Source organism: Schistocerca gregaria, chromosome X, assembly GCF_023897955.1.
Source record: "Schistocerca gregaria isolate iqSchGreg1 chromosome X, iqSchGreg1.2, whole genome shotgun sequence".
Lineage (NCBI taxonomy): Eukaryota > Metazoa > Arthropoda > Insecta > Orthoptera > Acrididae > Schistocerca > Schistocerca gregaria.
Window position 1 is genome coordinate 735,851,059 of NC_064931.1, and position 25,782 is coordinate 735,876,840.

A 25,782-nucleotide genomic window follows, 5' to 3' on the forward strand; every position below is an offset into this window, starting at 1 on the left:
AACCATCTTGGATTGTATTGCCCTACCCCTGCGTCTAGGCAACCTATGGTTATTGGCAAAACTGCCCTCACTTGGTCCTGATGCTGGGACTTTTAGATATGAGCCTACAGCTGAGGGGTGTGCTGGAATTCTTATTTATATACTGCTCTTGTGGGTCCGTGTCAATTACAGCATTGTTCGGACGCTCTAGTTTCCTCCTCTTTTGGACTCATTACGTAAATAACCGTGCAAGTTTTGATATCAACACCTCTTCCTGTATTTCATAATTTCTGCAGTTTTCGTATCATTACCGTGGTTTCGCCCCTTCCAAGACCGAATAGCTTTCTTTGCACTCCTGACGGTACTTCCAGAATGCACTCATTCTCGCAATCTATTATGTGAGTGTTTTATTACTTGTACTGAATATACGAGGGTTGGAACGTAAATAGTGGCAACTATTTATTCACAACCGATACAAAAGAGTTACATGTTTGCACCTGTTACTGTCCTTCAAAGTAGTCACCAACGTTGTGTAGAACCCGTTGCCAGCGATGTTGAAGGCGTAGTATACCGTTAACGGGCCTGTTCTGTTGATGGTGCGTAAGGAGCGGTCTACTGCCTGTCGAATCTCTGGAACAGTTCTAAAGCGAATGCCACGAAGTGGTTCCTTCATCTTCGGAATCAAATCGAAGTCACAAGGACTTACGTCCAGGGCGTATGGTGGATGATACAGTACTTCCCAGTCCCATCGACCGAACAGAGCAGCCACAGCTTGCGCTGTATGCGCCCGCGCATTGTCGCGCAAAATGATGGGTGGGTTGCGTAGAAAGTGCCACCGCTTCTTTCGCAACGTTGGTCGCAGGTGATGCTCCAAAAACGAACAGTAATACTGTGCATTGACGGTCCGTCGTGGAGGAACGTAATGCGTTAGGATAACACCATCATAGTCGTACACGAGAGCCACAGTATCTTTAGACCGCTTCATTCGCACCATCAACACAACAGACTCTGCTAACGGTATACTACGCCTTCCACATTGCTGGTTACGGGTTCTACACAACGCCGATGCCTACTTTGAAGGACAGTAACAAGTACAAACATGTAACTCTTTTGTATTGGTTGTGAAAAAATAGTTGCCACTATGTAAATTCCAAACCTCCTATTTTAAGAGTACCTTGGAAGAGTCGAGTATGGTCTCCCAGTTCGTCATCACAGTGTCATCGGGCACCCTGATTAATGTGGTATGATTTCTGTTCTGCGATAAGTGGGTGTTTCTTTTTCTTCATACTTCAGTTGTTTTCGATTACGTTCCTCATAATCGTCTCATTATACTTTTAGACGCACTCTAATAAACGTTTCTCAATAGTTTTATTTAAATCACTAACTAATCAAACAGTCTCCTGCTCTCATTTAGCTTTAAGTCCTATCTGTTTCGTCAGTGTCTTCTGTCATCTGACATTTTGTATTCTTTATAGTTTTTCGCTTCTGAACCATCTTTACCTGTTACCAGGATAATATAATTTAATTACAGTTAGAGGACATAGTAAAAAGTAGTATATCCAAACATAAAATGGCAAAAATATTTATTGAACGACACATAAACATATGTTACCAACTTCAAGCACTATGAAGTTTATCTTTATCAGAAATTACCTGAGTATTGAGAAATTGTCAGCTGATTGTTGGCGGCTCCTTCGATGACAGTGGAAGAAAAAATTTTCGCTGATTCGTTTCTCTTCTTCTTCCAGTGGTCTTAATAACTATATGTTGACGTATTTTAATCCTAATCCTCTCTCCATCATCATTCTCATCTTTCACTAAAATACTACCCTATCTTCTTGTAGTACTCTCACAAGCTTGAATTCACATTCAAGTTTATTTTCATTGTAGTCTTCTTCATTTTCTACTGCTCCTCCTCTCACAAATGATAATGTCTTTGATATTCTACTTTTTCTAATATAATTTAAGGTGATTTTAGTACACGTACAGCACCTACTTGCATCTATAGGCTTTTAGGACAGGTGGTGCTTTGTAGAAGCGTTGGTAACCTTGTGAATTTTGAGACAGCAGGTACTATCACGCATTGTGCATGTCTTGTTATAACGTTTTGCTTGGAATAGCACATTACGGAACTTCTTATGGTGCCAGAATGGTCATCTGGCCACTGAAACTGTAAAATGCCAGTGGTAAGCAAAGCGTTGGGTGAGAATGATCTGTTCCTCGGCGGTCGTGGAGTCTGAAATTCATGGATGTGCACAACACACTTTGTTTAGTAAAAAATTCGTACAGTAGCAGCAGGGGGGGGGGGGGGGGGGTATCGTTGATCGTTGGCGCGCGATGATCCTAGATGCAAGACTCCGGTTGTATAAAACACAAGGCGACATGCTCTATGACGGTCGGCGTCAGAACGCCTGTAAGGAAGACGTCAGGAGAGTTGAAGCGTCAGCGGCCTTGCAGTATATGTGGCTGCGTCAGGCGTTCTTCGGCAGTAAGAGGCGTATCACCAGGTCAGCTAGCAGCTCTGGCGGAATATGAGTTGTGAGATCTTCCCAGACACAGAATGCAAATCGAGAACACCTTGTAGCTGCCCAGGAGCTGGTTATTGACGGCCTGGACGAGACCTCAGCTGGATGACACGCGTTCATACACTGGCAGTATCAAGTACAGGACCCGCCTAGAGCCTAGCAGACAGAGCAGACAGTGGTCAGTTGTGAACTAGGCTGAGTGACCCATATCGGGCCACCGGCTGGTATGGAGTAGATCTGTAGGTAGGCAGCATACCAAGTTAGTTCTGGGTGGTGATTATTTATAGAAAATTTGCCCAACGTTGCTATGACCGAGCCATGCCACTGTTCACTTAGGGGGCAAGGCGGCGCAGCATCAAGGCTCTGATTGACGTAACTGTGCTGGCCTCTGCGACCGGTCTGTCTCTTGCGCCAGTCCACTGCAGCGTTATTCCGGCCCTGACAGAGGAATTTCATAGGCAGCGTGCAGGAACGCTTGGCTGTGAGTTGTGAAATCTGCTAGCAAGTGTTTTCCAGAATATTCTACATTGCCATTGGTTAAATCGTCGTCATCAACATTTAGTAACGAATTTACAAGTAACAAGTAACAAAGCATCACGAGTTTCTTTCAGTGGTTTGTGGTAATTCAAAGACATCATATTGCCAGTGGTCTGTTGTAGCTAACTTTTCCGTGTCTTCATCTTCTTGTTCTTTTTACCTCTTCTTTTGGAAATTCAGTTTTTTCATTGACGTTACATTTGTTAATGAGGTCGGAGACAATATTATATTTTTGTACGTCATCTTTATGATTCTTTCCCAAAACTGCTTTCTTTCACGCATCAGTCTTGTTAGTCACTGCGAAACAGGTTAGTGTCTTTTACAATTTACACTCAAACAAGATTTTTCTTTTTGCAGGGTTAGCATCTGTTTTCATCCTTTCATGATCTCAATGTTCTCTGCAAAAGAATGTCGAAGCTTGCTGTGGGAACTACTGTTCAAACAACATCTGATCTGAAACTTCCTGGCAGATCAAAACTGTGTGCCGGATGGAGACTCGAACTCGAGAACTTCCAGGAGTGCTAGTTCTGCAAGGCCCGCAGGAGAGCTTCTGTGACGTTTGAAAAGTAGGAGACGAGGTACTGGAGGAAGTAAAGCTGTGAGGAGGGGCCGTGAGTCGTGCTTGCGTAGCTCAGATGGTAGAGCACTTGCCCGCGGAAGGCAAAGGTCCCGAGCTCGAGTCTCAGTCCGACACACCGTTCTTATCTGCCAGGAAGTTTCAGATCAGCGCACACTCCACTGCAGAGTGAAAATCTCATTCTCGAAACATCTGATCTGCTTTTAAAGAGTCACGACAATTTATAACGTTTAATAGTGAAATGTTTAATAATACTTGAACGATGAAGATGGTTATTATATGCTCATTATTTCAGACTTCTTGTGTGCCGCATATGCATGGGAAGGACAAAAATAAAGAGCTGTGCATAATGCGGTGCTGGAAACCCGTTGGCATTAACAGCTGTCAGTCGTCTCGGAATGAAAAAATACAGGGCCTGTGCGGTTTATACTTGAATCTTACAACAGCCTTCCATTCAAAATTGCGTCAGTTTCAGGTAACGATAGTAGTGGTGGGCAGCGATCATGTACCAGTCTCTCCAAACTAGACCACGAACGCCCAATAATACTGAGATCTTGTGACTATGGTGGCCAGGCGAGATACGACAGTTCAACCTCGTCCTCACAAAACCAGTCCAGGGCGAAGCGAGATGTTTGAATAGGGTCCCTGTCGTTTTGGAATATAGCATCACCACTTAGGAGCAAAAATGGTACCATGGTATGGACCTGATCAGCCACAATAGTCCCATAATATTTGGCAATAGTAAGATCTTGCAGAGTAACCATCGAGCCCATGAAATACCACGCTAATATGGCTGCTCAAATCATCACCGGTCCACTGCCATGCTTCACTCTTGGGACGTATACTTGACCAGAAGCTGGAAACGATGTTAAACGAGACTCATCCGACCAAATGGCTTTCTTCCTTTTCTCCATAGTTCACCACGTTTTACGGCTTCGGCACCATGCCTTTCTATGATGGGGAATTCAATCATGGCTTTGGAAGACCAGTTTACCCTGAAATTCTCAACTGACGGGTCTCTCTTCATGTCGTTTTCGGGGTGACGTTTGCAGCTGACGTCAGTTTATTTTTCGCCAACAATACTCTTCAATTACCGTCTGCCACTATGACTCAACATACACTTTCGTCCGTGTTGTTACTTATCTGATGAAGTTTTCCGCGTTCCCTGTACGTGGCATAAGCCTTCAGTTCCTACTGCAGCTTGAAACACCAAACACTTCGGTTCCCTTGCTTACGGAAACACTCACCATGAAAGCACCAATTGTTTCCCAAATTCGAATTCACTTAGCTCCCACATAAAGCATTCACCATTATACACAACACTGTTCTGACTACGTGTGACACTTGCAAAGTATTGAGGGCGTTTCACAGGGTGGCTTTCACGGTCAGACACAACAACACAACCTGCATTCATGTTCAAGCATTCATTCCTAGCGGTGTTTCTATGTTTTGGTCCAAACCCTATATATGTAGTTAGTCAATTTACTATGATAACGGCCTTTTAGTTTGTTTATTGGGTAATGGTAGTGTACTTGTAATCACTCATACTCCATAACTGTTTACTCATTTCAAAGTATACGCTAAACTTCTTATCAGAATTAATTTTATCACTGAATACAGAGTCCTCTCTATTTACTTGAAGAAGGCAAGTACTAAAGAAAAATATGATTTCATAATACGATAATGCTAATCACAAGCGAAATAATCGAAAGTAAAACTGGAAACAATAAAAGTTCACTGGCATGATCACATCTCCCTTATTAGAAAATATAAAAGAATCAAATACGATTGAAATTATTTCGAACGTTGTTCGCAAGTGTATCATAGGTAAGTATGAATATCGTTCTGTACTTCTGCCCGTGGCATTTAAGTGATGAATAATCATTTTACTTCTTCCATTATAATTATATACATTTTATAACGCATCTAATCGCATAAGGAACGAGATCTCCTTGTATGCATGCTTGTGGTGCAAGTACAGCATCAATAAAGGGACGAATAGGAGTTTGCAAAACATGGTTCATTAAATGAATCTTTGAACAAAGTAAGGAATGTTCCTCGTTACAACGACTAACACATGGACGAGACGTTGCTTTCGAAATCCCATTTGTTCGTTAGATGCTGAGCAACGAACAATAAGAGCAAAAAAATAACACGAGGTGGATCGCCACTGAATCACGCAGCTGACAATTTTCGTATTGAACTTTAGCTACCTGATTATTCATATTGTGCATATAAGCGATAGCAAAAAGATTGCTAAGAGCGTATTTTGGTACAAATAATTTACATGTTGCCTGCCTGTAACATGACTGAGCTTACACAACACATCCACAAAGCAGTCTGACTAATATCAAGCTGATATAATTTTTTTTCTGCTGTAGCGTGGAAGAGATGGAAAGCGAAAGACGCCAAACTACCTGAGAAATCAGCTGCCCAGCTAGTCAGTGCCTTCATTTATGGTACACATAAACTGCATTTGGTATGAAGAAGAATAACAGAAGTGTACTGAAAAATGTAACTGTGAAAGTTGTATACGGTCGAATGTACGCGAAGTCAAAAAGCATTGTCATAGCAGTTGGGTAGGTAGCTTGAGAAATAGCATACGCTCTGCTCCAAAGAGCCCAATATAAAAATGGTTCAACAAACTATATGTGATGCCAGCCCCTAAAACCAGTGGAATATTCCTTCTAATTACAGTATTTGCTGCCTTCCTTTCTGCGCTTGGTGGTTAGCAGGACTTGCGGCCAGGCTGGCTATAACTGTAGACGAAGTCAAATTCGAACGTAATCAGTTGCCTAAATGCAACGACACTGTAAATTAACAGAAGAAATGTCTCTCCGGGAAGGTAAATATTGGTGTTTATGACTGTACAGGAAGTTGGTCTTGATTTGTACCTAATATAATCAGAACACTGAGAGGAAAACTCTACTGTTCTATCCTTCCAATTAAAACTTTATGTTAAAACAGGATGAACATCTTATTTTTGGGGTGTTTTATCATTCTATGGCCATATTTAATGATTGGATAACGCGTTTCTGAATCTTATAACAGATGAGGAGTTTGGTTTGCTGAGGGTATGCTATAAAAAGATAAATAGCGTTCTTTATTTCTTCAATATTTTTGATAATTTAATAGCAGGTGTAGAAATAGTTATCTTAAAACTGCCACATCAAGTATGATAATAGTATGTCTGAATCACTTAAAAATTAGAAGTGTCACCTGTGTTTCAAGTCACTGACCTCTAGAAAATTTAGCAGGTTTTTGAACACAACGTTTCAGTACTGCAATGGATGTCCCTGATCACTGTGTTAAGTTTCGCCTAACGGGGAAGTATCTTCTATAAAGTGTTGCCCATATCTCTACAAATATTTTTTTCTCATTTGACTTTGAAAATTGCTGAATTCAATCACTTTTCTCGTAATTCCATTCCTAATGTGGTTTTGAAAATTAACTGTCTATTCCTATAATCGCATAAGCAATTTAAAAATTATAATTTATGATCTACATGAGAATTTTGCACTTGTTCAGTGAGGCAAAATTATACAACATGAAGAATTTTTACGAAAATGCTCTGGATAATTAAACAATATGTTAAAACTGAAATTTAGTTGCGATAAAATTCTCAAACCCTTTGAGATTCGGAGTAACGTGTTAATAGACATTAAATTGGATAATTTTGAGGGTTTGAAGACGAGTAACTGATAATGAATCCTAAAAGACAGCGAAAAATCATATCATATGCTAACGCCCTGTGCATAACTTGCAGCAGTTCATTGTATAATCGGTTATATTTAAGGTAACGTATAGACAATAGGCTGACATTTGCAAATGATACAACAGTAGACAGATAGGCGACATTTGCTAATGATATGACAGTACACAGACATTTATTTGTGCTGCAAAAAGTACGAAACGACTAATAGTAGTAATAATAACAATGGCAGGAGTTGTAGTAGTAGTAACAGTAGTGGTACCAGGAGTAATCGCAAAATACTATAATCGCTGGGATACAATGCATCAGACACTCCACCGACAATCTTCGGGAATTCGAAAGTCATTAACAACGTACTCAATGTATTTTAGAAAATCTCTTATAAATCTCTTATCGATGCCTCTCTCACTCTGCTCAAAATGGCACAAATACTAACAGTTTGGCCAGCTAGAGTTTACTCACAATGATTCTGTTACCGAATGCCATACAAAATTAATACGCTTACCTGCTGTCCTGCGGGAGTTGACGATTTATTAAAGGAAGACTTATCGATGAGCCACTAACAGCGGAAGTTGTTGTAGTTGTTTTAATCATAGTTTGTGAATTTTACCTGTAGTGACAAATTCACTATCGCCTCGACAGCCAAATTATTAACCACACTCACAGTTCAGGAATTACGATACAGATGAAGGTCATGAATTCGTGTGAAGAGAATGCTATAAAATTCTTGTTTGGGAACTGGTGATAAACAAAAGGAACGAAATAGATTCAATCTCTTCCCTTATCTTTTTCTCCGTAACAACACATTTATTCTGATTTTCACGTGTATTTAGTCACTCTTCTTCTTGTTGCTTTCGATAAGCGAAATATGACCCATTCGATCTTATTTAACGCCTCTTCCAGCACCACTACCTATCTCCGTATCCTTAATTTCTGTGATTTATTGTGCTTAAATAGAAGTAAGTAAAAATAATAGAGTTTCTAAAGCCAATGTTACTGTCTGTTTAGACAAACGTCGCGTAGCTTGGTCCGGAAACTGAAGTGGCTTGGCGAGCCCCGCTGTTGAAGGCACTGGATGAGGTCAACCAGTCATTTTGTCCCGACAGACTTTCACCCTGGCTGCAATATCGACGTCTTAGGAACTTGCACGCCGTCGTAGGACTTCCAATAACGCTACACATAGTACACCAGTCTGCCAGCGATCGAAGAAGATTCGTGCCACAAGTGAAGGTTTCCAACCGATGGCGGAGCTATTTTCACAGCTGTCTCAGGATAATCATGAGTAGTTCCAAACATCAGTGCCTGGGATCAAAAAGACCTGTTCGAGAACTAAAACAAGTCAGCTAGAACATCATGCCAGTCATGTCATTTAGTGGTCAATCAGTCTTTGTGCCACACGTATGTCATTTTGTAGAGATGGTAGCAGACTTTTCCCACAACGCTGCCTGCAGAGCTGGTTGGCAACTGCGGGATACATATCTGTATCCAATAGAGTACTGCGTCAAAAGTTTCACCATACTGGTAACAGCAGCCACAGGGTGTGAACATTTGGACTGACCCTAAGGATCTATCCTGACTGGTTCCCTTAATGCTCACAAAGGAGTAGTTAATAGCTGTCCTCCCAGACACCTACTGTTTCCCAAATAAAGCAAGGAGCAAGCACAGTTAAAAGTGTAATAAAAATATATTTAAAAATCTATATTTTTATTTATTCAGTCAACAATTACATACGAATATTGCAATAGAAATGCAAGTAGAGACTGTTGTATTCACTCTGAAAACATTCTTATAATGAACGAAGCACTTCAATTAGTAACTCAGATGTTAACGTAAGTTCTCTACGGTAATTGTGTAGCATAAAGGAAATTTCATAACAACAACACCCTTAAAACATTTACTGGGGCATAATGTTAGTTGTACGATACTTTCTATAAAATGTTTCATTATTTCAGAACCATTTCTTTATTTATTTTCTCTAGCTCATATTTCGTTTCATTACTATTATCCAACAGAGCCCACTTTAATACAACCTTTGACATACCTAATCCTCATAAACAGAATTGAAATATGTCAATTAATAAAATATTTTAACTATTTCATGTATAAGAAGTAGATGCTAACTAAATTACAGAGCGGTCATCCTAGCTTGCTTTGTGAGCTGGAGTAGTTACGTTAAGAGCTACGTTTTCCTTCTTGGAATCACTGTCAGCTGGCGTAGTTTCATTTTTTTCTGTAACAATAGCTACTCTCACAGGGAAGTTATTATCTATTTGTTGACTCATATCCTTTCCGGGCTCTGAGTGTAAGTGAACGACAACGGGGTATGGAAATGGGTAAGGTACAAGAAACAATACTGGTACAGCGACACTTACTGGTTGACGAGCAGGTGCGTCATATGTATTATATGATGATTGTGGTTCCACTTTTGTAACAAAATGGAAGTCACCGTCTGCTGCTGGAAGATGGTATATTTTTGTGCGTGTTCTGGAGGGGTGGTCGCCTAGAACGACATCTAGGAGTGAGGTATGGTGGTTCTTATCCGAGGTGCTTGGTAAGGGCATTTTTGTGTGTGTTCTGTGGGGGTAGTCACCTAGAAGAACATCTACGAGTGTGTTAAAGTGATTCGTATTGGAGGTGCTTGGCAAGGGCAGGGGGTCTATGGGTAGGCTGCGGACTTCGCTTTCCTCACTGTAGTCACCAACGTCAGTGTAGGGGATGTATCGGGCTACTCGTGCTTTTTCCTGTTTGGTTGCCGGCGCCGCGGTGGTGGTTGTAGTGCTGTTAGATCCTCCACCAAGCAGCATCCACGGGATCTTCAGCGCGGACGTCACAAACATAGTTACCATTGCCGCCAGTGATGGATAGATGTTACTAAGGAATCCAGCGACGCGCAGCCCCTGGTGCAGGTCCCCATCGGATATAATCACCTGATAGGTAGAGAAAATGACTTCAGAATGGCATTCATCATGTCAGATTGCACTGTAGGGCCAGAAGTAAATACAGATATTACAGGACATACATGCAATACAGTTCATTTCTCAGTAGCTATAGTTGGCAAATGTCTAGTTTCAAGATGTTTACCAAAACAGTAATGTCTGTGTGTGGGAAACAAATTTTGTTCCTAGTTTACTGCAAATTATTTAGTATCATCGGTAATAACCTTAATCGAATGGAAATACTTTCGTGTCGGGAAACAACTGACCTGAAAAATATCTTGAATTTAAAGTCTCACCTGCAATAGCAGACAAATTTATTTACTTGATAACACAGTGTAAGACGACAACCCTATTTCCCACTGCAGTGATAAATCGAGATGTGACTCTGCAATCAATCAACATACGAGGGTCGGTCAAAAAGTAATGCCTCCCATTTTTTTTCTACTTAAAAAAATTAAGTTAAGTGAAAAATTTGAATTTGGCGCCATTCCTCAAACCTTCTTCTGCAATCCACTGCAGTAGTAACTTTCTGTGTCAACAGGTGGCAGCATAGCAGAAGTTTGTAAGATGGCCGACATCGATGTTCGTTTGAGACAGCGTTGTGTGATTGAATTCTTGAATGCAGAAGGTGAAACGCCCATACGCATTCATGAAAGACTGAAGAAGGTGTATGGTGTTGTGACAGTGGATGTCAGCACTGTTAGACGATGGGTTCGTCGTTGTAAGGAAGCTGAAGGGCAAACACCGTTGACTGACGAAAAGCGGAGCGGCAGGCCGGTGAGTGCAGTGACTCCACACAACATTCAGCAAGTTGATGACATCATTCGTGGTGACCATCGGGTGACTGCAGATGAAGTGTGTCGCATTATTTCTCTTAGTAAAGGCAGTGTGATCACGATTATTAAACAATTGGGGTACTCAAAAGTTTGTGCACGGTGGGTTCCAAGAATGTTAACCGATCAGAATACAGAGGCAAGGAAAACAATAGCCTCCCAACACTTGCAGCGCTTCCGTTTGGAGGGAGATGAGTTTCTGAAAAAAATTGTGACCGGGGACGAAACATGGGTGCATTTTTTTGAACCCGAATCAAAGAGGCAGTCACACAAGCTCGCCGAGGAAGAAAAAATTCAAAACTGTGCGATCGGCAGGGAAAGTTATAGCAACAGTTTTCTGGGATACAGAGGGTGTGATTCTGGTTGATTTTTTGGAGCAGGGATGCACAATAAATTCTGTTCAATACGTCACAACCCTCAAAAAACTTAAAGCACGTCTTCAGCGAGTTCGCCCAACAAAATCAATGGCAGATGTTCTTCTTTTGCATGACAATGCAAGACCACACACCAGTCATCACACCTCTGACGAGATTGTCAAAATTGGATGGGAAGTTTTGCCTCATCCCCCATACAGCCCTGACCTGGCACCATCAGACTTCCATCTGTTCGGGCCACTAAAAGAAGCTCATCGTGGGATTCATTTTGAAGATGAGGAGGCCGTCAAAACATCCGTGCGTCAATGGCTTAGGAAGCAGAGCTGTGATTTTTACCGTGCTGGGATACATGCCCTTGTTCAAAGATGGACCAAAACTGTAGAGATGGGCGGAGATTACATTGAAAAATGACAAAATGATCCTCAATGTTGTGGTTTTCAACCTATGTAATTGCATTTAAATTTCCTGACAATTAAATGTAGAAAAAAAATAGGAGGCATTACTTTTTGACTGACCCTCGTACAAAGATATCATCTTTCAGGAGAACGTTCAGATAAGAGGCAGCTTTATGAAGAAGTCTTAATCGACATTAACCATTCTATTAATAACGTACTAACACTGAGAGTTACATCGCCAATGGTTAGGGTTCACTGGGAATTAAAAACAATTGTAAACACCATTTTACGGCAGACTAATGTGTCGGCGTACATATCCAAGAGACAACTGCGAATGGTACGCTTCTTCCTGCTAGAGGGAATCTGGGAAATAGATTTGCATCATTTCTTATCTGACACTGAAGTTCTGCCTTTTCTTAGTTGATGAAAGGGCCACTGTGGAAAGAGCGGAAGTTAATAGAGTAAAAACGCAATTAATCCACTGTGGTTAATTCCATTTACTGAACAATTTCACTCAACATGAAGCACCAGTGCATTTCAGTAACTTAAAATTTGTTGGATACATTCTTGTGTGTAGTGATTCTGATAGAGCTCAGAACTACCTAATATTAAATTATTAATTTATGGAACTATCTAGAATATTGTATTCTTTAACGTTGTCTTAGTTTTTAGGTAACTTCCATGGTTGTTAGAAGTGTCTGTTCGCCTTAGCTACGGATTTAGTGTAGAATAAGAGATTTTTATAATTCACTAATTCACACATGTAATACTGACCAAGTAAAAGAATGCCTCGTATGCTGCCTCCACGGCTGAAATTGGTATCACCTTCGATCATTTTGCAGCCTAACCTAATTTAATTTTACTACACTCCATAATTCCTATGGTTTCAATGTACAGTTACTCTCTAAAATAATAACTGAAAGCATAAAGTACTTATTCGTTATATCTATGTACAGTTCCTTCATCTATTAAACCGTCTCGTGGCTTATTTCTGTAAGAGTTCGACTTTCGCCTAGGCTAAAGCCAATAATTTTTTCATTTCTGCGTCAAACATTTGCACACTATTTCTTTCAATCTTCTCTTAAATCCATTATAGTACATCTACACTCCTGGAAATGGAAAAAAGAACACATTGACACCGGTGTGTCAGACCCACCATACTTGCTCCGGACACTGCGAGAGGGCTGTACAAGCAATGATCACACGCACGGCACAGCGGACACACCAGGAACCGCGGTGTTGGCCGTCGAATGGCGCTAGCTGCGCAGCATTTGTGCACCGCCGCCGTCAGTGTCAGCCAGTTTGCCGTGGCATACGGAGCTCCATCGCAGTCTTTAACACTGGTAGCATGCCGCGACAGGGTGGACGTGAACCGTATGTGCAGTTGACGGACTTTGAGCGAGGGCGTATAGTGGGCATGCCGGAGGCCGGGTGGACGTACCGCCGAATTGCTCAACACGTGGGGCGTGAGGTCTCCACAGTACATCGATGTTGTCGCCAGTGGTCGGCGGAAGGTGCACGTGCCCGTCGACCTGGGACCGGACCGCAGCGAAGCACGGATGCACGCCAAGACCGTAGGATCCTACGCAGTGCCGTAGGGGACCGCACCACCACTTCCCAGCAAATTAGGGACACTGTTGCTCCTGGGGTATCGGCGACGACTATTCGCAACAGTCTCCATGAAGCTGGGCTAAGGTCCCGCACACCGTTAGGCCGTCTTCCGCTCACGCCCCAACTTCGTGCAGCCCGCCTCCAGTGGTGTCCCGACAGGCGTGAATGGAGGGACGAATGGAGTCGTGTCGTCTTCAGCGATGAGAGTCGCTTCTGCCTTGGTGCCAATGATGGTCGTATGCGTGTTTGGCGCCGTGCAAGTGAGCGCCACAATCAGGACTGCATACGACCGAGGCACACAGGGCCAACACCCGGCATCATGGTGTTGGGAGCGATCTCCTACACTGGCCGTACACCTCTGGTGATCGTCGAGGGGACACTGAATAGTGCACGGTACATCCAAACCGTCATCGAACCCATCGTTCTACCATTCCTAGACCGGCAAGGGAACTTGCTGTTCCAACAGGACAATGCACGTCCGCATGTATCCCGTGCCACCCAACGTGCTCCAGAAGGTGTAAGTCAACTACCCTGGCCAGCAAGATCTCCGGATCTGTCCCCCATTGAGCATGTTTGGGACTGGATGAAGCGTCGTCTCACGCGGACTGCACGTCCAGCACGAACGCTGGTCCAACTGAGGCGCCAGGTGGAAATGGCATGGCAAGCCGTTCCACAGGACTACATCCAGCATCTCTACGATCGTCTCCATGGGAGAATAGCAGCCTGCATTGTTGCGAAATGTGGATATACACTGTACTAGTGCCGACATTGTGCATGCTCTGTTGCCTGTGTCTATGTGCCTGTGGTTCTGTCAGTGTGATCATGTGATGTATCTGACCCCAGGAATGTGTCAATAAAGTTTCCCCTTCCTGGGACAATGAATTCACGGTGTTCTTATTTCAATTTCCAGGGGTGTATATAACAGTCATTTCCGATACCCTTATGTTAGCTGAGATTTACGTTTTCTGTCGTTTAATAGATCGTTGAGGGTCTTTGAAAAGGATACAGATAATTTTCTTCGTATCCTTGCTTTAACTGAGCGCTGCCTTTAACAGTGAGTTGGTCTTCTAGAAGTTAAGGCGCTACTATAATTTTGTTCTCTCTTCATTGCAACTATTTCGAAAAAAAATCTCATGTAATGTACACATTCTCAACATCTCCATAAAGTTCTTGATGCAGTGACGCGTGGTATGGATGATACTTGCGATGATGCAGTTTCGTGATAGTGCTAGCTACGGACATATCAGAATCTCAGTGTGTTTTTCGGTTGCTTACCTGTGGGTTGTGGTGCACTGCCACTAGTACAACTATTTCGTTAGCTTTTCCTGTGATACGTTGCTTCGTTTCCTTTTCTCGGTCCGTAAGCTGCTATCCGACGTGAAGGCGTTGACAGCCTTGTAAAAGAACGAACGAGAGTGAACTTTCACTGGAAAATGCTCGTCATCTCGTCATACAACAGCCTCAACATTTCTCCTACCTTCTCTGTAGATCAGGATCATTTCAATGTTTTCTTCTGTAGTTCAACATTCATCGTCCACTTGCACGACGGTTCTCCAAATGATAGGTTGGTGTGTAGGCAACAAATACTGCTCAAGTATTGTAATGTTTAGACCCGATATCTGGTCTACGTCTGCACGATACATAAGCTCCGATCGCAGTATACTGCCTGCTAGGATACGTTGTAGTTCGCGACACAGCCATGGCGGTACGTCGCGTGGTCTCCTGTTCGATATGTCGGAGGAATACAACGTTGCGAATTTAGTTTCCAATTAGAAATTTTAGAGTACTGGCCTGTCCTACCCTCAAAGCATGGAGGTGGGGTCCCACATGCCATTGGATATTCCAGGGCCATTGGAAGTAACAAATCATAAATTACGACTTGAACCCATTTCTATCCCTCCGATTACAGCGCCATCTTTGGCGAAACGATGTAAATGCTTCAGACAAAACGTACGTAGATTCTGCCGTAGAATCGTGATCTACAATAAAAAATGGGGTTCTCATGGAAGACTTCAAAGTAGTCCCTAGTCACCCACGCACAAGGTGGGATGACAGGTCGAGTGTTGTATCAATGGATGTCCCCCTGTGAGACCAACAAATTGGAATTAAAATTTTTCTGATCATGTATTTAGTTTTCGAGATATTTCAATGTCTTCAGTTAAAATAAAGACCCTAGTTAAACGAACTATCAAATAAGCAACAAAACATATTGTATTCGCTTATAGTTACTACACGTCACGTATTCTCTGCGAGTTACACAATGACAGTTTACTATAGGCTCAATATGGACGTCAAATTAACCTAGACGTATGTACCAATGTACTATTACAACTTATCATTACTCACATCGACTACCACCTTATACGTAGATAATTTCATCAGTGTTGTACTGATAGGCTACTTGAAAATTGTAAGAAAGTCGAAATAGTTTTCTTAATAAAGAATATTAAACTTATTGCAGCTAGTCTCAAACATTTCTTTTGAAAAAGAGAATATTAAGACTGAATTTTACTTTTGGCACATGTTCTAGGAATACGTTAACTGCTCAAGATACTGTGCAGTAATTGGTAAGATGAACCACAGCAGTGGGTTCCTGCCGCAGGTGACAGCTGACTGATCAAACTACGATTCCAGCGACTATAAAAATATTATTTTTTATTTCAAGAAACACTTACAGAAGATGCCTTTGATCTTAACCGGTCAGGCCATAATTGATCATCTTGAGGTACTATGAGTCCAAAGCAGCTTATGATGGACAAAGTGCCATCATATTCATCAAACAATGGCGAATGTATAGCCGAAACCAATCACGACTAAAAGTCAGTTCTGTGGCTAGCTAAAAAAATAAATAAAACATTTTTATAGTGCATGTCAATCGCATTTTTTGGTAGACAGGATGGTTTTTCTGTACCTGATTTTTGAACAGTACTTAGTTGTGATATGTCGACACCGTTACGCCACATTACGAAATGGTTTTCGTAACGTGTCGTTGTATGGGTTCTAGACAAGTCTTCGGTAAGTTCACAGAGAATACTGTGGATGCACATGGAAGATTAGTATACTCTCGCCAGTTGAGGTATAACATATCGATCTGTCAGTGGTTAAGAAACGGTGGAACATGTTGGTTGGCCAAAAATGTAAATGTGCTTCAAGAAAAGCCATGGGCGTGCAAATGGCTATTTAAAAACAGAATTGCTTCACAATAGTGGACAACTGTGTAAGTTTCACAGCTGAGCTGCAGCTCTGTTGAGTACCTGACGAACTGTCACAAATATGGCCAACCAGACACCATATTGTCTACGAACAGTCATTGAATGGTGTTGATTAGCAGTCACCTACTGCATTACTTGGGTAACATTCTAATTAGCAAGCAAAGAAAAGTAATTTTGCTATGAGCCCTTCCTTTTCATAGTTGATATATAGAAGAAGGTTTGCATATCTGACGAACAGTTGCTGATATCATACTCAATGTACAGGCCTGTGCAGTTTTACAGCATACCGTATGGGTCTATGGATCCACTTAGCTAGGTGTCTCCACAGAATACTTGTTGTGGTAACTGCATGTCTTGGAGCTGCCGTGAACGGTAAGTTTTTGAGTGAATTCATCCAGCATTTGGTTGTTAAGTGTATTATTTATTGTGACTGCGATTATACACAATCATTTTCGTGTATTCTCAAATGGGTCACAAAATAAAATACGCTATGGCTAAAAAATTAAGTAGCAAACGTTTTAAACTCAGAATAAAAGGATAAGTACATGGGATTTTGGAACCCACTATACAACATTTATTTGTGACATGATGGAAAGTAGTTATCAGCAATTTGACACCATCTCTTTTTCTTATTTTTCTTATAGGAATTTTATCCTCGTCACTCCATACTGGTTGGCGTAGTGTGGTTTGAAATCGACATATTCAACCAGGTTTTCGGCAAAGAGACAAGTAAAAGTAAGATGAACGATAAATACTAAATTAAAAGATGAAATATTGACCACAGAAATTAAAAATTTGTAAAGGTGAAATTAATGGAGGGTTTTATATAAAGTGCACTTGATTTCCTTTATTTGAAGCAGGTATAATAAAAAGATAAACTTGAAACAATAAGAATATATTTAAATCATTTAACACACTATGTAAAACACTTATATTAAAATGAAAGACTTGACTGTCACTAACGCTTCAAGAAGCTGCCCTGGAAAGTCTGTTGTTGAGTGAGATATGGAGGATATGACAGTTGGGCTATAACAATGGATGACTGATGGGTAGTTTCGATGGACAGGAAGTGGATGCTGGTCGACAGGAAGGAAGGGGTAGTTGGGGTGTTGGTAGGGCCATAATTTGAACTGCAAAGTCGGTAGGAAAAGAACGTGGAGGGGTATGCTCAGATGGGGAGTGAAGGAAAAGGTCTCCCGGATGAGATGGAATGGGCAGGATGGATTTAAGGTTGGTGGGAGGGGCAAATTTGTGAGCGGAGTTCATAGTCTGGAAGAGGCATAAAGTTAACATTCCGCTGCGAGAAGATGTGAAGAGTGTACAGATGGAGGGTTCGTGAGGCGTGTCGTTATAGACAGCATGCTAGGTTCGGAAATTAATCAGCAAACAACATAATAATTGGAATCTAATTGATCGATGGTTAGGGAGTTCGATGTGATGGTGAAGGATCCATGTTTTTGGAAGATAAACAGATGCGGAAGGTTAGGCACATTTCATGACTCCAGTATCTGGAGGGACAGATAACACTCAGGTGGCGTGAATATCCACGTACAATTGTAGAGGGGAGGAAGGGTCGGATAAAGGTTTTGGAGGTGTGAAGGACATGGGGAGGGGCTCAAACCAGATATGTGCGGTGGTATAAATCCAACTGATATTCCACACACCAGACGAGCACAAGCCGTGTAGCTAATATAATAGGGCCAAACGGCTACCATGAAAGTAAAAACAACGTCAGTGGGATAGTTTTGTATGTTCAAGATCCGAGGGACATTTCGCAAATAATGCGCACTGATTTTTTACTTAGACGTTTCTTTTTGTATTTTTTTTTTTTTTTTCAATATGTCTTTACAGTCCTTTGGTACAATTTCCCTGCTTCTCTCTGACTCAATCCCAACGTTTCGAAAGCCCCTTCTGCTCATCTCTCGAGTGGTTCGGGTAACGGTGGTAGAAGGAACTTTCAGAGAAAGGTAACGACATCCAAGCATAAGTTTTTCAACTTCAGGACTAAGTCGAAGTGTTGGGGACTTAAGTGGTTGGTATGTGGGCGAGCTTATCCTGTTCGAAAATACACCCTGGAATCCTGTTCAAGAACTGCAGTACAACAGGCCGAATCATCAGACTGACGTACAACTTTCCAGGGTGCATGGGACAACCATGTGAGTGCTCCTGCTGCCATACGAATTCGCACCCCACACCGTAACTCTACGCGTAGATCCGATGTGTCTAGCACATAGACAGGTTGGTTGTCGGCTCTCATCTGGCCTCCATCTAATGAACACAGGTTCATCACAGGCACAGAGGCAGAACTGGCGTTCATCGCAAAACGCAACAAACCTCCGCTGTGCCCTCCAATGAGCTCTCACTTCACACCACTGAAGTTTCAAATGGCAATTGTTTGGGGCCAGTGGAATGCACGCTACAGAGCGTCTAGCTCGGAGCTGTCCTTGAAATAATCAATCTGTAATATTTCATTGCATTACTGTGGTCCAAACAGCTGTTCAAATTCCTGGTGCAGGTGCAGTACGATGCATCAGAGCCATACGTCAGACACGATTGTCTTCCCTCTCGGTAGCGCCTCGTGGCTGTCCGTAGCCCGGTCTTCTTGTAACTGTACATTCTTGTGACCAACATTGCCAGAAATAATGTGCAGGGGCTACATATCTGTCGAGTCTTTCTGTAATATCACAGAAGGAACATCCAGCTTCCAGTAGCCCTATTACACGACCGCGTTCAAAGTCAGTGACATTCTTGACTAAAATCTAATCACCATGTCCAATCTCAAAGGTAACAACGCTCATGACCGTCACAGCGTGTATGTAAAGTAAACCTGATTTGCATCCTCATACACGCGTTACTAGCGCCACTCTTATGCGACTAATGCTAGATTAGTCTAGACATCATCCTTCAGATGTAGATACACGCCCACCAACTTTATTTCATGTCCCTCAACTCCTTCTTGGTGTTGTGATTCTTTTTTATGTCACTGTATTTCTGCGTGCCACGTCATTCACTCCCCGAGGTCACGGCACCTCTGCCGAGCTTGTCGCTATATGTTAAATGCGACCGTTATCGGAGAAACAATTGACTCTTTACAATACATGGACAAACCATTTAGCTGTCGTAGTCCCCCAATACGGAAAACACATGCATATTTACTGTCGGATAAAAGATCTACACACACTTGATGAATAAAGAATCACCGACATCTCATCTCGATTTGCAACGTAGCCACGAGAAAAGATGCGCCCGCAGCCGCGAAGATGCGATCTCGGCCACAGTCGCTTATATCTGAGACGGCTAAATTCTCAGTTTCTCGCGTATATGGTAACGTTCTATACCTCGCGCTCATTGGCGGTCATTAATGATGGGCCAGCGAGGGAGTAGTAACACGCGGAGGTCTTCCCCTTCACGTTCAGTGTGCTCTCTACAACACCTCAAGCGTTTGGAGATGCCTGTAACAACCAGGCTCATTTATTCTCACTAACAGGCAGTAAGTGAGGACATGATAAGGCGACAAGGCCAAAGCATACCACTCAAATGAGACAGGAAACGCTTATTATCTGTGTTTATTTCGCTGGATTTAACCTTTATGTTACTTTGCGGTTTTTAAGGTTGCTGGTTGTACTTTGAATAGTAGTAAACATATTTTGTTGCATGCGAAAACGCGAAAACACTGTAACACGTTCCTTAGAAAGTATTGGATTACAGTGCAGATGGATTTCTGTAAATCAGTCAGTTAATACTAGATTTGCTACCGGCAGAAACCATCAACTCCAGTATATTACGGAGATGCTCCGTAGTCCCAGAAGTGAAGAGTTCATACTTACCACAAAAATTTATAGAACTGACCGTCACAGCTGACTGCGTACATTTAGAATAAGACAACAGAAATTAGGTCCCATACAGATGCACATGGGAAGTGGCTTTCATCCACGGAGCTGTTTTTGTGAGTGGCACAAGGTGCCCTTCACCACGCACCATACGGTGATATAGGGATTATGTGTGTCTTAAAAATATTTGAAGAGACGTTATTATCACCTGACCAACTGTTAAGCATACAGCTTCCTAGATTTTGGATCAACATTAAATAACACATGAATCGGTGGCATGTGTGTGCTAGCATTTGTCCGATATTAGTTCGGAAATTATATGCGAACTCAGGACTGGCTTCTCATCCCCACAACAAAACAGGCTTCCATAGAAGAATGCCAACATAGCTCTCGCAATAATTATAGACATCATCTATTAATACAACCTGATAAGTGCTTAAAATGTTTGGCAAAATCCCGCATTTTTCTTTTGCAACACACTATAAAAATTCAAAGTGTGCTCCGTAAGTGATATATAATATAGATTAGATCGAACATGATGATTAATTGCGGCTATTTCACAGCCGCATATTGACGTTAGCTCTACGTGTTTTTCCTGGCAGTCACTCTATTTTAAAGGCAGCAAGTTCTACATTGCAGCAAAAAGATATTTTTCATGATTAAATAATGCATTGCGACAACACACACAGTTTATTTAATTCTGCCTTCCTTGCTACGAAGTACACTGTAAGCAAGTAGCCCCACAAATGGCACAGAACAAGAAACGGTAGAGATAAATGCACTTTATTTAAAAACAGTAAGAACCACTTATAATTGTTTCTGCACACATCCCCAGCTTTGCTGTAGAGAACCAGCTGCCAGCAGCATTGCTATCCCTCTTGCTCGCCACAATATGAACGGGTGAAAACCAAAACGGTATAAGTGACATTTTTTCAAAACTGAGTTAAGTGCACTTTGGAGTACGAAACAAGGGATACTTGTCAGTACCATAAAGATCCAGGTACCTACTGTTAAAGTCTATCGGCATGTAGAATAACTACATTTATCGAATCATAATCGATAGGCGGTGTCAAGACGGTACAAGCAACAACATGGCGGACGCTTCAAAGAATCTCGATTTAGGCTCTCAATTACTGACGAAATGTCGATCAGCAACAAATAGTTCTTCCTTTCAGGATATTCAGTGCTATTTATAAACAACTGATGAAGACTTATCAGATGATGGTTCAGTCGCAGACGAAGATTATGTTCCTGTTCAAGGTAACTAAAGTTCAAGCACTTTGTGTAACATTTTAGTGACTACGTAAGGTTTTGTGTTGAAATTTTCAGTGACTTTTGGGGCCATTAGAAATGTCTTAAACTATTTTTTAATATATAAGCACACATGAAACTAGCATCACAACATCTGCTTACTGTCGATAAAAATTATGTTCCACGTGAAAAATATTGTCACTTATACTGGTATGTCATTGAAATGCTTAAAATCTTTGAGGTCCGTTAGCATTTCTTTCATACAATTATATTCACCAAAACGACGAGATTATTTTGGGAGTTTTAAGTATGAAACTGATTTTTATATAGATATTTGCCTTATATCGATGTTTTAATGGTATATTTCCTTTTGTATCCAAATGCATTATCTTCCAATGAAAACGAAGATCATAGCAAGCCAGAAAAAACCCTAACAATAAAAAAAACCATAACACAGTTGAAAAGTCGTGTATGTAAGTCCCTCATGAAGAAACTCAAGAAAAAATTGTTTCAAGAAAGAGAAAAATGAATGTGGAATCATGGAAAGTGATTAGAACAAATGGCTAAGAAACCTGGGATGAGAATTTATATCTACAACCGGAAAAATTATGCATGCAAGGGTCATCCAGCCATTTCAACATACCTGCTGATATGAATGCAGGACTTTTACAGAAGAAAAACGCAAAGTACTGTCATTATCCTGGATGGTAATCGAGTGTGTAAAGAGTTCTTCCTGAAGGCATTACTGTAAACAATCGTCGGCTTATCACATCTGCGTTATACAAACCAAAAGTGGAAGGCCTATCTCCGGTTGATCAACGGGGTAAACATGTTCCTGGAAATAAAGTACCAGAAGATCGCCTCACTACTGTAAGGGACCACGTAAAAAGCTTTCATCATTACACAAGTCGCTATTCTCGTAAACATAATCCTCACAGGAAATACCTCATGTCCGAGTTATCTGTCTCAAAAATGTGTATGCTTTATACTAAAAAGCGTAGGAAGAAAACAATTTGCCAGTGAAGGCTTGCATTTACCGTAAAGTATTCAGTTCAGAATTTAATCTATCATTTTATAAGCTAAGGAGTGACTCCTGCAATACCTGTGACCAATCAGAAAATTTAATCAAAGCGGAGGTAGAGACCAGTAAAATTCACAAACTAAAGCTGGAGAAAGAGCTTCACCTAAGTAAAGTTGAGCAAGCAAGAGCCAGTAATAAAGGAGACATACACAAGGCAATAGAAGGCTCAACACATGTACTCACTTTCTAACTTGAAAAAACATTGCCAACTGCAATGCTAACAACCAATACTATTTGCTACAATAGACACCTTTGGACATTTAATCTTAGAATACATGACTGTAGAACAGATAATGCTTTCATGTATATCTGGTCTGAAAATACTGCCTCACATGGACCTACAGAAATTAGTTCTTGCTTACTGAAGTATATAAAATGATTGCCACATGATATTAAATATTTTATTGCTTACAGTGATTGTTGCGGTGGGAAAAACAGAAATCAAATAATGGCCCGATCTTGGCTCTATATTGTTGCTCACACTTCTATTGAAATTGTTAATCATAACTTCCTCGTGCCTGAACATAGTTACCTTCAAACTGATGCTGATTTTTCTCATATTGAAAGGAAGAAAAAGCAAACACGATTTATATTTGTGCCATAGGCTTGGATGAAGCTTGCAGAAAATGACAGGTACCATTTCATGTGAAAGAAATGAGGGAAGATGATTTCCTATCTACAGAACCAATTGCAAAACTTCTCATCAACAGAAAAATAGACACTGAGAAGCAAAAGGTTAACTCGTTGACACTGAGTTGGATGCAATACAGAAAAGCTGAACCAAAAGCTTTCTTCTTCAAGTAGACATTGAATGAAGACATACAATTTCGAAAAGTAATTTTTGCACGTCCATGTAGGTGTGGAACAATAACTGAATAACTCCCATTACTTCGACGTGGACCAGTATGTTTTAAGCAAGCAAAAATTGATGACTTGACGTCGTTATTACAGTTTTTTCCTCCAGTGTACCACAACTTGTATAAGAGTCTAGCACTGATTCAGAGCTCACCAGAAAACCAAGCAGGACGTCTTGGTCACCCTTGTGGTCGGCCTCGTGGTGGTGGCAGAGGTCAGTATCACCCTCCACACTTTCCACAGTACACTGAGCAGCCAGGTAGGTGATTAAGAATGCTACTCTGACAACCGTGATAGCGATGAAGTGAAAGAAGGCGAGTAAGAGGAAGAGTTTATTTTTAAAGGCATAGTGACACAAGTGACATAATGGTACAAGTGAACTTTGTGGATGTTTTAAACTATGGCGCCTTAAACCAAGGACCTTTAGATACTTATCATATATATGTCCCTCTAGTGAAAGTATAAATCTTTTGTTTCGTTTTGTATAAATGGTATTTAAAACAGTCAGCGTGACGTAATCGCCGGAGTGTGTGGACACACACATGATGCACAGCTGCGCCTCAGAAAAGCATGTGAGAAGGTGATGTTTTCGCCAGACATAGCAACCGTAAATAACGAAAAGATATATTCCAGTTTTGGTTCTATAGGAAGTATCTGCCTCACGTAACGTGGCTGACGAACTGATTAGACGAACAGCCAGTCCCTCATATCTGTCAAGAATATGTGCTCTGTTATAACTGAATTCTTGTAATGCACCTATATCCCACACTTATGCAGAAATGTACTTTGCTTTCGATGAACAGACAACCATGTGCAGAGCAACATAGAATTCCATAATACTACTGTCAGTATCTCTGGTTGATGGTTTGTGTAACACATTATCTGTCTTGACTATCTGAAGAGAGAGGGAGAGAGAGAGAAGGAGAAAGAGTGTACATCTGTACAGTACAATGATATCTACTTTAATTCTACGGAAGGCTTCGTTTCGATTCCACGTCAGTCCCGTCTAAGTATTCGTGTATGTTAGGACAAATGTTGGAATCTGTATTATCGCAGCAATATGATTAGAGAGACTGCCAATAGTAAATGCTTTTTACTGATGACAGTTATTCACAACAGTAGCAAAAACTTTCTGGTAAAGGCGACGATGACAGCACTTCTGAAGACGTGATCTTCTGGTCGTGCTATCTAAATTTGATTGTACTTTAAATTCAATTGTAAACTCCAACTGCAATTACTCGCACAATGTTTCGTATGTGTGCTGCGACGTGGATACCCCGTGGCTAGGGTAAGTTGTGTGAATGGAACCAGCATCGCTAGCAACATGGATGTATTTTGATTGTATGCATAGTGTTACTCTGCACAGCTGAACACATACTAAGGGAGGATATTTAGTGGTTTGTGTTTACCAAAGTGTCAGCCTCGATGCTGATTTCACAAAAATGGCTTTTGAACTATATAGACAAATCCCGGCAACTTCAAGAAAGAAAGAGGTAAAGTCAATGTTGGAAGTTACCCTAGCGTGGAGAGTAATCATAATAAATGGATGACATTGATTTCCTTTCAAGTATGACTAAGACGTGTATTCTGACAAAATAATACAGAAAATCTAACTTTGTCCCTCAATCCTTATATAATACATACGTGTATACATCCTCTGTAGCAGTACACGTTTTGGAATACATTACTTTCTCTGAATATACAAACTCTAGGGATTGGTCAATGAGGTCACATAAGAAAAAGCATATAATGAACTCATGTTCGGAAATGTATGGTTTCCATGCTAGAGAGCATTTATTGAATCATACATTGCTACAGCTACCTAACACTTCTCTGACATATTAAGCCTTTGATCATTTTTTATCATTTTTTTCCATTCTCCTCTCTAGTAGTTTCAGTTGCTGTCATCGCTAATAGCATTCTTATCATATCGCTGTTGTTCGGAAGGTTATACTCGTATCTACTGGGAGGCTTTCTGATCATAGAGCTGTGATAAGATGCGTTTCTGCATTTGTCCTACGCATACACGAATACGGTGACAGCCTAACGTGGAATCGATCGGGGCCTTCCCTAG

At 41.2% G+C, this 25,782-nt stretch overlaps 1 protein-coding gene across 1 annotated transcript in view; it reads right to left on the reverse strand.

Annotated features, from left to right (window-relative positions):
• Positions 1-9,017: 9,017 nt before the first annotated feature.
• Positions 9,018-25,782, reverse strand: part of LOC126299161 (uncharacterized) — a 48,454-nt gene continuing 31,689 nt past the window's right edge. Inside the window, exon 3 of the mRNA XM_049990924.1 lies at positions 9,018-10,257. Within this exon, the coding sequence (XP_049846881.1) occupies positions 9,472-10,257 (786 nt within the window). The 3' untranslated portion in view covers positions 9,018-9,471. The remainder of the gene's footprint in view (positions 10,258-25,782) is intronic.